The 13079-nt window shown below is 43.7% G+C and overlaps 1 protein-coding gene across 1 annotated transcript in view; it reads left to right on the top strand.

Annotated features, from left to right (window-relative positions):
* Nucleotides 1-13079, top strand: part of TAOK1 (TAO kinase 1) — a 172755-nt gene that overhangs the window by 79533 nt on the left and 80143 nt on the right. Inside the window, exon 4 of the mRNA XM_075333178.1 lies at nucleotides 11874-11945. Coding sequence (XP_075189293.1) covers nucleotides 11874-11945 — 72 coding nt within the window. The remainder of the gene's footprint in view (nucleotides 1-11873; nucleotides 11946-13079) is intronic.

The following is a 13079-nucleotide window of genomic DNA, read 5'->3' as shown; positions in this document are numbered from 1 at the left end:
GTCTGCTGCGTTCGAAACGACAAACAATATTTTGAAAATGAGCGACGTCTCAACGATTTTCGCTATTTTTACAATCGTTTGGAGTCGCACGTAGGTGTCACACGCAACAACGTCACTAACGACGATGGAAGTGCGTCACGAAAACAGTGACCCCCGACGACATATCGGCAGATAAATCGTAGCGTGTAACGGGGCCTTTATCCTGCATCTTTCCCTGCAAATGTCCGCTTATTTGATCAGCCGACATGTGCCTCTAACGGGCGCTGGCAGATTTCTGATAACTAGTTAAATTCCTGGAAAACAAAATGTGCGGCCAGAGCAATCCGATCAAATAACCCAAAAAACGATTAAAATATATCAAAATTTTTATGTAGAAAATTAAAACACACACCTGACATACAATAAATATGATAGAGGTCACAAGGAGTACAAGAGTACACCACGATCGGGAGAACAACCAAAAGACATTGGTGATTCAAAGTACATACAGTGCAGGTCAAATGCATTAACAAGTAACTGAATGTTTAGATAGAAATAATCAATATAGTATATCAGGCACAAGAAATCCATATATCAATCTCCTATTGTGACCATACAGTGCACAACTCACCCATGTGGAAGTTCCCACACGCAGCCCAACGCGCGTTTCGCATTATGCTTTCTCAATCTGTGACAGCGGGATTTAACGCACAATGGTGGGTAGCATGTCATTCCTTGCTCCCATCCGCAGCCCCCTGACGTGATTGTGGGGCACCAATGAGTTGTCATGATAGCCAGAGGTCAGCTGATGACCCCTGTGTCTGTCATGACTATCTTTCTGCTGGATGCGAGCTGGCGTTCAGTAGAAATGATGACTTCCTATGTACAGAGCGGTGCTGATGCCCTACTCCATACAACATAAGTGATTAGCTGATTGCAGCTTTAAGTCCCCTAAGGAGACTAGTAAGTACAATAAAAAGTGGAATATACGGTTTTAAAAACTTGAAAAAACAAACAAAAGTTCAAATTGCCCCACTATTACCCCATTGAAAGAAAGGAATTAAAAAAAATACAAATTTGCTGTTGCTTACAGAAATGCCCAATCCATCAAAATATAAAATAAATTAATCCAGTTGGTAAAGGGCATAATTAATAAGAAAAAATTCAAATCACCAGTTATATATTTTTATTTTTTTTTGTTGCCACAGCATTGCACTAAAAGGCGATCAAAACATCACATCTATGCCAAAATGGTATCATTAAAAACATCAGCTCATGGCACCAAAAAATAAGCCTTCACAAAGCAACAGACCCTTTAAAATGAGAACGTCACGGATCTTAGAAAATGGCGCCATTCTGTTTTGACAGATTTCAGAATTTTTTTTCACCACTTAAATAATAATAAAAAAAGCTACGCATGTTTGGTAATTGGTAACTCGTACTGACCTGTGGAATCATATTGCCAGGTCACTTTTACCATATAGTGAACATTGTAAATAAAATTCTCAAAAAATATTGTGGAATGAAATTTATTTTATCTATTTTTTTTTTTTTTTTTTGCAATATCACCACACTTTTAAAATTTTTCTCCAGTTGTCCTGTACACTAGGTGGCAGAATGAATAGTGTCTTTCAAAAGACAACTTGTCCCGCAAAAAACAAACCATCATATGGCTATATTGATGGAGAAGCAAAAAAGTCCTTGGAAGTAAGGGAGCAAAAAATGAAAGCTCAAAAACGGAACGTGGCTGGTGCAGGAAGGGGGTTAATACTTTGCACAAAAGCCTTTGTTGGTCGTGACAGCTTCAAGACACCTCCTGTATGGAGAAACTAGTCACCTGGAGAAGGTTCCGTTGGCTATGAGCTCTGAGCTTTAGTTCCTTCCATACGTTTTCTATTGGCTTCAGCTCAGGTGATTGGCCAGACCATTCTAGCAGCTTTTAGTTACTTTTTTTTCTGAAACCAATTGAGCGTTTCCTTGGCTGTGTGATTAGGATATTTGACTTGCTGAAATGTCCACCCTCATTTCATCTTTATTTTCCCGGTATGTGTCTGCAGATTTTTTTTTTTATCAAGAATGTCTCAAAACATTTGTCCATTCATCCTTCCTTCAATTATATGAAGTTTGCCACTGCCATATGTTGAAAAACGGCCCCACACCATTGTGTTCTGACCACCAACAGTCACTGTTAGTATGGTGTCAAAGGCCTCGAAACATGGTGTGTATTATGGTATCCAAACAGTGCAATTTTGGTCTCATCCAACCAAAGGATATTGTCCCAGTATTTCACAGGCTTGTCTAAATGTTTTTGAGCAAATCTTAATTGCGCTTGAACATGCTTTTTGCTCAACAATAGAGTCTTCCGTGGTGAGCGTGCATACAGGCCATGGAGGTTTAGTGCATTACTTATTGTTTTCTTTGAAACAATTCTACCTGTTGATTCGAGGTCTTCCAGATGGTTCTTGACTCTTGAACAACTCTTCTGAATTTTTTTTTTTCTTTTTTTACTTCTCTGCCTGAAATCTTGTGGAGAGCACTTGGTCGTGGCCAGTTTATGATGAAATGATGTTCTTTCCAGCTTATGACTCCCAACAGTGCTAACTTGAGCTTTCAGTAGTTCAGAAAAGTTTCTATAACCAATGACATCAGTATGTTTTGCAACATTAGGGTTGCGAAGATCTTGAGACAGCTCACTGGTTTTACCCATCATGAGATGTTTCTTGTGTAGCACCTTTAGTAATGACACCTTTTTATAGCCCATCAGTTGAACCAGCTAATATACGTTTTCACAGTGGCAGGATTGCTTTCTAATTAGTGATAGATTTCAGGTGTCCTGAATCTCAATAGCTTTTGCACCTCTTTCTTCATGTGTTCAATACTTTTTCCCTGTCTTTTCTCATTATTACACATAACTTAATTTATGAACATCTTTGGTTTGATTTCTTTACCTGAGTGGATTTGATCAGTTGTTACTGACATCTGGTGAGAAATTCATATCAATAGCTACTTTAGAAATATATTTACTTAGAAAATTGGTGGCGTGTTTAATACTTTAATTCAAGGTTTAGTAACATGACTGCATAGCAGACATGTTTTCTTCCATGTATCGGCACAGGTCCTGCTCCTGAGCCAGAAGCATCATAGGCATATATAAGGCTGTTAGATCGATAGGAAGGCAAAGACTTGCAACCAATATAAAGACAAGAACATACTTTTGATGTGCTTTTGTGTGAATGAGCTCTTATATTGCAATTTGCTTTGAGCTGTTACTTTTCACCCTGCTCCACCATACATATTCACACTTGAGTGTTTGGACACCCCCATACAATTTAGAGAGTTCGGCTTTCTTGCCAAAATAATCATCATTTATGATGTGACATGACAAATGTATGATACTCTACAATATGTCTGATACGGGATGGAAATAGCATTTCTTCTAACAGAGAGGGTGACATGGGAGATAAAAACTGTGATCCCTTTAGAAGCATTATTCCACTCTGTTTCTTAGGCTCTGTGCGCACACTGCGGTTTTTGCCGCTGTTTTGCTGCATGAATTGCTGCAGAAAATGTTCATAACGTTTCTGCAAGTCATTTCCCTGCAAAACCTAAGGTAAAAAAAAAATGGTGTGCGCACACTGCTTTTTTTTTTTTTTTTTCCCCCTTTCAGGTCTTGCAGCAGAAAGAGCATGTCACTTCTTTTCCGTAGGTACCTGCGGTTTTTGCCATAGATAATAGTAAAAAAACGCGGCAAAACGTGGGTGCGGTTTTACTTGCGTTTTTTGCCGAGGCTGCGCATTTTTCTTAAGAAAAGTCAATTTTCTAGTGTGCACATAGCCTTAGAGCAGGGGTGGGGAACCTCCGGCCCGTAGACCTTTTGCGGCCCGCAATGACATTTTCTGCGGCCCCCGGGCTGATTCCCGGGGACCGCAGTGCTGGGGCGGCAGCTGCATCTTGCTGGCTGCTGGCCCTTTAAGACCCCGCAGGGAGCATTCAATGCTGAACGCTGCGATTACCCACTGGCTACGTGAGGACGTACAGGCAGGAGGTGCGCTACAGTTCAACAGAAGAGGAGCGACTGCCCTATCGTCCCCCAGGTCCTACTGTGCCCGGCGGCTGCGCTCTGCCTGTGCCCGGCGGCTGCGCTCTGCCTGTGCCCGGCGGCTGCGCTCTGCCTGTGCCCGGCGGCTGCGCTCTGCCTGTGCCCCCAGCCTCCCCCAGGGCTGTCCGTGCCCCCCCCCCGGCAATCCCCCAGGGCTGTCCGTGCCCCCCAGCTATGTCTGTGCCGCCCAGTGATGTGTATATACCCCCAGTGATGTCTATGCCCCGCTGCTTCCCTAATGTATATTCCTCTTAGCCCTCCCCAGCAATGTTTATGCCCCCCAGCTGTCTGTGCTTCCAATCAGTGATGTATATACCCCCAGTGATGTATGTACCCCCCAGTGATGTCTATGCCCACAGCCATGTCCATGTCCCGCAGCATTTCTAGTGATATATACTCCACCCAAGTAATGTATTTGCCCACAGCATCTCCTTTGATGTCTCCCCTCGAGCCTCCCTAGTCATGTCTATGCTCCCAGCCTCCCCAGTAATCTATATTCCTCCCAACCCTCCCCTGTGATGTATATACAGCAGGTCCAGCCAACTCAAAACCTGGAAAAGCAGTTGTGAAAAGCAAGATCATCAGTGTCACCTAATATTACAGCTGCACCACAGAGTAGAAGCTCCAGCCGCCACAGTGAGTTAATTGTTTGACAAAAAATAGCAGGGTAATTTTCAAGTTGATAGTTTCGTGCGGCCCCCGAAGGTTGGTAGAAATTTCCAAATGGCCCCCGGCAGAAAAAAGGTTCCCCACCCCTGCCTTAGAGCGATGTCTGGGCACATCGGGCCTGTCACGGACCGCACTGCACGGACCTGCCACTGTCTCCTGATCCAAACTTTGCACCCTGATATATACCTATGTCGCTGTGGAGTTTGGATCAGGAGACCTGCGGCCGGTCCATAATCGGACCCATCTGCACGGATGTCTAATTGTGCTGTCAGGCCCTTACCAACAGCTGAATTGGACTCTGAGCAAGGATTTACGTGAGTGAGGGAAAAAAGCACAAGCTCTTCCTCAAAAATCTGCTTACCTACAACATATTATATGGGCAGATTAGAAAATATAGCTAATATATGCAGATCTATCGGAGCACTATTTGTCACATCTGAGGGCTCGCTCAGGACGGTCTCTATCTTCGTACATAGCCTCCTTTCACATTTCACAAAAAAATATGTAGCTCAAAGACACAATCTACATTATCTTGTATTAGGAAACATTTTTTCTTGCTATTATAAGGGCCTTTGAATTAAATATATCCATTTTTTGGGGGGGGGGGGGCGGGTGGAGGTGGGGGGACCAGCATCCTATAATAAAATGTATTAATTCCCTTTCAAGTGACAGACAAGCAGTTGTCAAAAATGAACAGCGCAGTAACCCATAGGGCTCTGTATGGCCGGGGAGCACTTGTTCTGTGCAGCAGTGTTTTGTCCTGTAAGGAGCATGTTGGCCGCACACTTACCGTGACTCATTCTTTATTGCTTTGTTCAGGGTGAATAATTGTCCAACATGACATGGGTGGGAGTGGCTGGTATACTTATTGCTGCAGGAATTCATCCGGAACAAAAGGATTGGGAGCTCAAAATGCCAAAACTGCTCAAATGTTTGTTCCTCCCCCCCCCCCCCCAAGTAATAAGTATACTGAATTAATAGTGATGATCTTTCTGAATGTGTGAAGCTATCACTGCCACACGTTTGTGTTCAGGTTGTGGTGTAGTGACGCGTAATCTTCTTCAACCCTGAGGCTGTAGTCGTACACATGTGTAAAACACACGTCTTTTGGGATTTTTTTCACCCAGTTTTTTGTTTGTTTTTTTTTGCTTTTTTTTTTTCCACCCAGTTTTTTTTTTTTTTTTTTTTTTTTTTAACTGAAGCAGGGTATCTAATTCTTGGCAATGAATCACCTAAGAAAGTGCTGATGAAACACAGATGGGAAACTGAACTAAAAATTGTTTTCCATTGTTAACTAATATTAGAATTTTATTCTCTTATGTTCCACAACAATTTACAGACTTTATTACTGTCCTCATTCGTGCTCCCATTCCCTCTCTGTCTTTGAAATGATCCCCATAGAAATAAATAGACAAGTGTAATCCGCAAAACAGATGAGAAAAGGACATGCTCTGAGTCTCGCGGACCGGAAGCACAAGGATTTTCTTTTCAAAGGGCGTGTAAGGATGACTGAAGCTCTAGGGTTATGGGCACGCCACTGGCTCCAAAAACTGTCTAATAAAAGCTTTTAAAAAGATTATCAAAACGATAAAAATACATATTTCTGTGTAAGAGCAATTTGCTTTTCGTATGTTCAAATTTGAGTCTCTGCTTTGCAAAGACGCTGAACGGTTAAAAGAAGTGAGGTGAGCATCCAAAGGGTTTTCCCGCTCGGAAGGCGCCGTATTCTTTGATAGAAATGGATTAAAATGCCCAAAAGATGCTCGCCTTATTTTTGAGTGTTTTGCCAGCATTTTTGCTCCAAAAATCACTGGTGTGTTTTCATTACTCAATGGGTTTTTAAAAAAAACCAATACACAAAACCTGGAAAATGATCAACAGAAAGACTCCTCAAACTTGCTGGGGAAATACGAAGAGTAACCACCAGCTGACAAAGCATTGAAAAAGCATTCAAGGAAATGTTTTTCAGTTTTAGCCAAAGGGCCCTTTCACACTGCGTTCACTTGCCCCGTCGGAGCTTCCGTCCAAACGCTTCACAAAATGGATTTCGGACGCATGCGCTAACGGGGCCATTGACTATAATGGTGCAGACGGAGTCACTATTTGCTCTGTCTGGCACCATTTTCAGGGGTATTCACTTTCTGGAGGCGGACAATCAGATACATTCTACTACGTCTGGGTGACCGCCTGCAGAATGTGTGTACGCCCGAAAATGGTGCCAGACAGAGTACATGGTGACTCCGTCTGCTCCATTATGGTCAGTGGCCCTGTCGGTGCATGTGTCCAAAACCTGTTTTGTGGGGGGAGAGGGGGGTTCGGACGGAATCTCCGACGGAAGCTCTGACTGGACCAGTGAACGTAGGTAATAATGCAGTGTGAAAGCAGCCTAAGCTGACTCTTAAAAACCCTACGCTTTTGCCACCTCAAGACATTTGTATAACCTATGGGTCCTTGAGCAGTCTGTTTAGGAAATGGACAGCGTATGGACACGTATAATACATTTGTGATGTATGTTTTTTCTCAGACTGCACACTGACCCAAAGGCCCGGATTTATCAAAGCAATTATACCAGGCATAAATCAATTTTAGGAGTCTCAATATTTAGGTGCAATGCAACTTCTGTTGTTTTCACACAAGTTTTTCCCAATGTATTATTCCCTCTTGTAAGGCTACATCTTGAATGTGGGATCCAGTTTTGGGCCCCGCTTTTAAAAAACAAAAAAAAAGGCTGGAACTAGATTACCGTATATGCCGGCGTATAAGACGACCCCCAACTTCTGCCCTAAAAATATAGAATTTGGGATATACTCACTGTATAAGACTACCCCGCTCCCAAATGAAAAAAAGTCTGCTTTGATTGCAACATGTTAATTTTAATTCCGCGAGAGCCGTACAATATGTTTTTAAAGGGCCATTGACAGATCAATCGCTCCAATGTTCACTTAGTACAGCAAGGAATGCTCCTCCCTGCTGTATAAAGCCACAACTGGACTGAAACAATGGTACTACACTCTGCTACAAACAGACACACACAACTCTGCTACAAACAGACAAACACACACAACTCTGCTACAAACAGACAAACACACACAACTCTGCTACATGCAGACAAACACACACAACTCTGCTACATGCAGACAAACACACACAACTCTGCTACATACAGACAAACACATACAACTCTGCTACATACAGACAAACACATACAACTCTGCTACATACAGACAAACACGTACAACTCTGCTACATACAGACAAACACGTACAACTCTGCTACATACAGACAAACACATACAACTCTGCTACATACAGACAAACACATACAACTCTGCTACATACAAACACATACAACTCTGCTACATACAGACAAACACGTACAACTCTGCTACATACAGACAAACACATACAACTCTGCTACATACAGACAAACACATACAACTCTGCTACATACAGACAAACACATACAACTCTGCTACATACAGACAAACACATACAACTCTGCTACATACAGACAAACACGTACAACTCTGCTACATACAGACAAACACGTACAACTCTGCTACATACAGACAAACACATACAACTCTGCTACATACAGACAAACACATACAACTCTGCTACATACAGACAAACACATACAACTCTGCTACATACAGACAAACACATACAACTCTGCTACATACAGACAAACACACACAACTCTGCTACATACAGACAAACACATACAACTCTGCTACATACAGACAAACACATACAACTCTGCTACATACAGACAAACACATACAACTCTGCTACATACAAACACAACTCTGCTACATACAGACAAACACGTACAACTCTGCTACATACAAACACGTACAACTCTGCTACATACAAACACGTACAACTCTGCTACATACAAACACGTACAACTCTGCTACATACAGACAAACACGTACAACTCTGCTACATACAGACAAATACACACAACTCTGCTACATACAGACAAATACACACAACTCTGCTGCTCTGTGGGGCCTGCACCCGCGGCTCGGCGGGGGGGGGATTGGCAGGGCATACATCTGGGGGGTTAGAAGCAGCTCACCGGGGCCCATAATGGGCACAAGTCCCCCTGTGTTAGATATCTCCCCCATAGTGCTGCCCATGGCCCCTATATAGATCGCACAAGTCCCCCTGTGTCAGATATCGCCCCCATAGTGCTGCCCATGGCCCCTATATAGATCGCACAAGTCCCCCTGTGTCAGATATCGCCCCCATAGTGCTGCCCATGGCCCCTATATAGATCGCACAAGTCCCCCTGTGTCAGATATCGCCCCCATAGTGCTGCCCATGGCCCCTATATAGATCGCACAAGTCCCCCTGTGTCAGATATCGCCCCCATAGTGCTGCCCATGGCCCCTATATAGATCGCACAAGTCCCCCTGTGTTAGATATCGCCCCCATAGTGCTGCCCATGGCCCCTATAGATCGCACAAGTCCCCCTGTGTCAGATATGGCCCCTAGGCTGCTGCCCAAAGTAAAATAAAACACTCTTTCCTTACCTCCTCCAGCGCTGAGCTCCCTCCTGTCTGGCTCCGTGCTTCTGTTCTTCCACTTCCTGGTTCAGTGCGGTCATGTGATCGGCACAGCAGGCTGAGCTCTCTGCCTGATCACAGTGGAAGCAGGGACACAGGGAGAAACGCTGCAGGGGTAAGTAAAGCTTTTTTATTTTAGAATGAGCAGCAGCCTGGGGGCCAAATCTAACACGGGGGGGACATGTGCGATCACAGGGGGGCGCAGGCTCATAGACTATGCACCGCTGCTCCAGCCCCTCACTGCGTGCGATTTCAGCACCATTGGAGATGGACAGCGGCTGTGCATATTATATGAGCGGGTGCAGGAGATCAAAGGATGCAGGCCGCAGCGTTCACCTGCGCTCCAGAAGAGCTGCTGCCCCCACCTCCCCTGGACGCTGCAGTGTACATACACCCCCCCCCCCCGTATATCCGGCGTATAAGACGACCCCCCACTGTAGCCATTATTTTAAGGGGGTAAAAAGTCGTCTTATACGCCATATATACATATATATACATGTGATGGAAGGCCTCACCTATGAGAGTTTAGAAAAATTATTCTCAATTGCATGCATAAATGTGTGGTCAAAGGAAAGCACTAGCGCATGACTTATTTTTTTTCTAAGGACCAAAGGACATGATCTATAGAGGACAGATGTTTCCAGCTGCTAAATAGGAAAGGGTTCTTTACAGTCAGAGCAGTCAGGCTGTGGAAAGCCCGCCAATGAGAGGTAGTAATGGCACGCTATAACGGCTTTTATAGAGGAGCTGGATGCTTTTCTCACACGAAATGGCTTTGTGGCTTATACTTGTTCACAGGGCTGTGGTGTCGGTAAGCACAACCTCCGATTCCAACGTTTTGCTGACTCCGACGCTCTCATATGTGGCTCATGTTTAAGTGATAAATTTACTGTAGTAAAATGGTAACATCGGGCTTTTTTATGACCATTTTGATACAATAATCAAGCTTTTCAGATAGAACATAAAATTTCAGCCACCTGTGTCCATTGACCTTTTATTTAGTGTTATAAGAAAGGGTTTCAGCTCAAATATTAAATAGGTTCTGCCCCACCAACTGGCTTGATCTACAGTTCCCCTTTTGCAGCACGTCTCTTCACAATAGAATCAATTTTTAGGGGTTCTGGCAGCAATAACCAATTTCCACACATTGCCATTGAGAGTTCCTGCATGTCCCTCTTGCAAGACTTTCTTATGTCTTACCATTTATCCTCTTCTCTATGGAGGAGCCTCACTACTGAGCATCTACATACAGTGCAGCACAGGTTCATCTCCACTGAAAGCATAGATCAGGAATAGAACAGACATTTATAGGACATTTCATAACTTTCCCTAATTCTTCTGCAAAAATATTCAGCACATGCTGTGTTGCATTGACCTACTGTACCCAATTTTATATATTTTAAGAGTCGGTCCATTTTATACTGACTTCCAAGCACTGCTTGTACATAACCTACATATGGGTGATGATATTAATTGAGAAAGGTTGAACTTTATGGAGAGATCATTTTCACAAGCTATGTAACGGTGTGTAATATATTACACATTTAGGAAATCTTTATTTGGTAGCTTTCCCTTTTGTTTGGGGAAGGCCGTTTTCTTGGCCACCTTGGTTCCATTTCTGGTCATTTCTTCGGGCTCTTCAGTACGAGGCTGTGCAGACCGCAGCAGAGATCTCCGCTTTATGGAGCTAAAGAATAGTCCATCCAAGGCTGCAATTCCAGACTTCTAGAAAAACATTCCATTATTTAAAACCCCCTTGTTTAGTAGCTTTATGGCCTGTAATGTTCTGTAATAAAACATTCACCTCATTTGATACTCTCGCAGCCCAGAGACGACCCGTTTACTGCCTGCGCTATTTTGGGCTGTACAGTGCGTGATCTCCCGGTCTTTTCTGGGCAGCGCCTTTATGACCCTGTAAAACTCTTAATTAAAAGGGAGAAAATAACGAGATTAATGACAATTGTACAAGTGGAGCTTTAGGTGCTTGTCAGCAAGACCAATTATATGGCCCCCTCTAGTGGACAAAGCTGTGTATTATCATTCACTGCTCAAGGGTACAACTACGGGATTCCTTAATGCTGAAAGATACATCGTTCTACTCATCTGATTGGAAAGTTTTTGTCTTGGTTGGAGAATCTGAAAGAATGAGGGAAATTATTGGTGCTTGAAATATCCAGGTACTAAAGCACCCAAGCTCAGATTTGATAACTGGGCAGATCTTCTCACAGGAATAGCCTGATCTTACATTACCAGTAATGTATAGGTCACTTGCGTCTTTGACAGAGATGGTCTTCCACTCCTGGAAAATGGCAAATGCCGAGCACCCGTTCTGGACACTTGTATACTATAGAGTGGAGGCCATTGGTCGCTTGTCGTATTATTGTGGATCATCGGCAATAAACCGCAATCCTCTAATTGCTCAATCATTTTCACAACATGGGAGGGGAAGGTGTGGAAAAGTGCGTACTACTTTTAGTAAACTTGTATAGTTTATAGTCTTAAGAAAGCCGTGTAACACATGCTCCTTCACGTGCCGGTTTTATTTTATCCTAGGCACATGATGTGCGCACCAATGAAGTGGTGGCCATCAAGAAAATGTCCTACAGTGGGAAACAGTCAAACGAGGTAAGTGGAAGTCCAACCTACAAGGCTTAACCTGTCAATCAATTTCAGTAGCCACTACCATTATTTTGGCTGCTCATGCACAGGACCCGCAGATATCTGTAGACCCCGCTTCCCTTCTGAAGCGATGAGGGCCGGATTAACCACTTCAAGGGTATGTTCACATTGCGGCTTTTTCTTATGGTCAAAAACTTTTTTGTAAGCAGAAGACTCTTCAGGAATTCCTTTTCTCTGTAGTTTTTTGTAAAACTAAGGATCTTTAAGTAGTTTTATTTATTTATTTTTTTTTTTCTAGCTCCTTCAGTGCTTTTTATAAATTCTTTCTCTGCACCTCGTTTTTCTTGATTCTTTCATACAAAAACACTGCCAAAAAATGTCCAGGGGCTAAAGGCTAAAACACCTTCCTATTATCTTCTATTGTAAAGTATTGAGCCTCTTCCCAGCAGAAGGCGGCAGAAGAATACATGTTAATTATTTTAAAGGGAACCTGACAGCTGATGCGTGCTGACACCGATTCATAGGCAACATATACCAGGCACTGGCTGTACGATCTTCGCTACGAAGGTTTGACTTTGAAACGCTGCTGTGTTACAGAGAAAGATATACGTTAAAAGCTGCTGTGACCTGACCTATGCTGTAGACAAGTCAGACTAATCGGTCCCTGACAGCTTTTCCCCCACCTGCCGACCTATGCTGTAGACCAGCGCTGCCCAACTCCAGTCCTCAAGGACCACCAACAGTGTGTATATTTTTAGGATTTCCTTGGTATTGCACAGGTGATAATTTAAATACCTGCACAGGTCATGGTTCCAACACCTGTGCCGTGCTCAGGAAATCCTGAAAACATGCAGTGTTGATGGTCTTTGAGAACTAGAGTTTGGGAACACTGCTGTAGACTGGTCAGACAGGTCGGCCCCCAGCAGCTTTTCCCCACCTGCCGACCTATGCTGTAGACTGGTCAGACAGGTCGGCCCCCAGCAGCTTTTCCCCACCTGCCGACCTATGCTGTAGACTGGTCAGACAGGTCGGCCCCCAGCAGCTTTTCCCCACCTGCCGACCTATACTGTAGACTGGTCAGACAGGTCGGCCCCCAGCAGCTTTTCCCCACCTGCCGACCTATGCTGTAGACTGGTCAGA

The sequence above is a fragment of the Anomaloglossus baeobatrachus genome, chromosome 2 (genome assembly GCF_048569485.1).
Source record: "Anomaloglossus baeobatrachus isolate aAnoBae1 chromosome 2, aAnoBae1.hap1, whole genome shotgun sequence".
Lineage (NCBI taxonomy): Eukaryota > Metazoa > Chordata > Amphibia > Anura > Aromobatidae > Anomaloglossus > Anomaloglossus baeobatrachus.
Note: the sequence above shows the minus strand (reverse complement) of the source record. Positions and strands in the feature narration are given on the sequence as shown.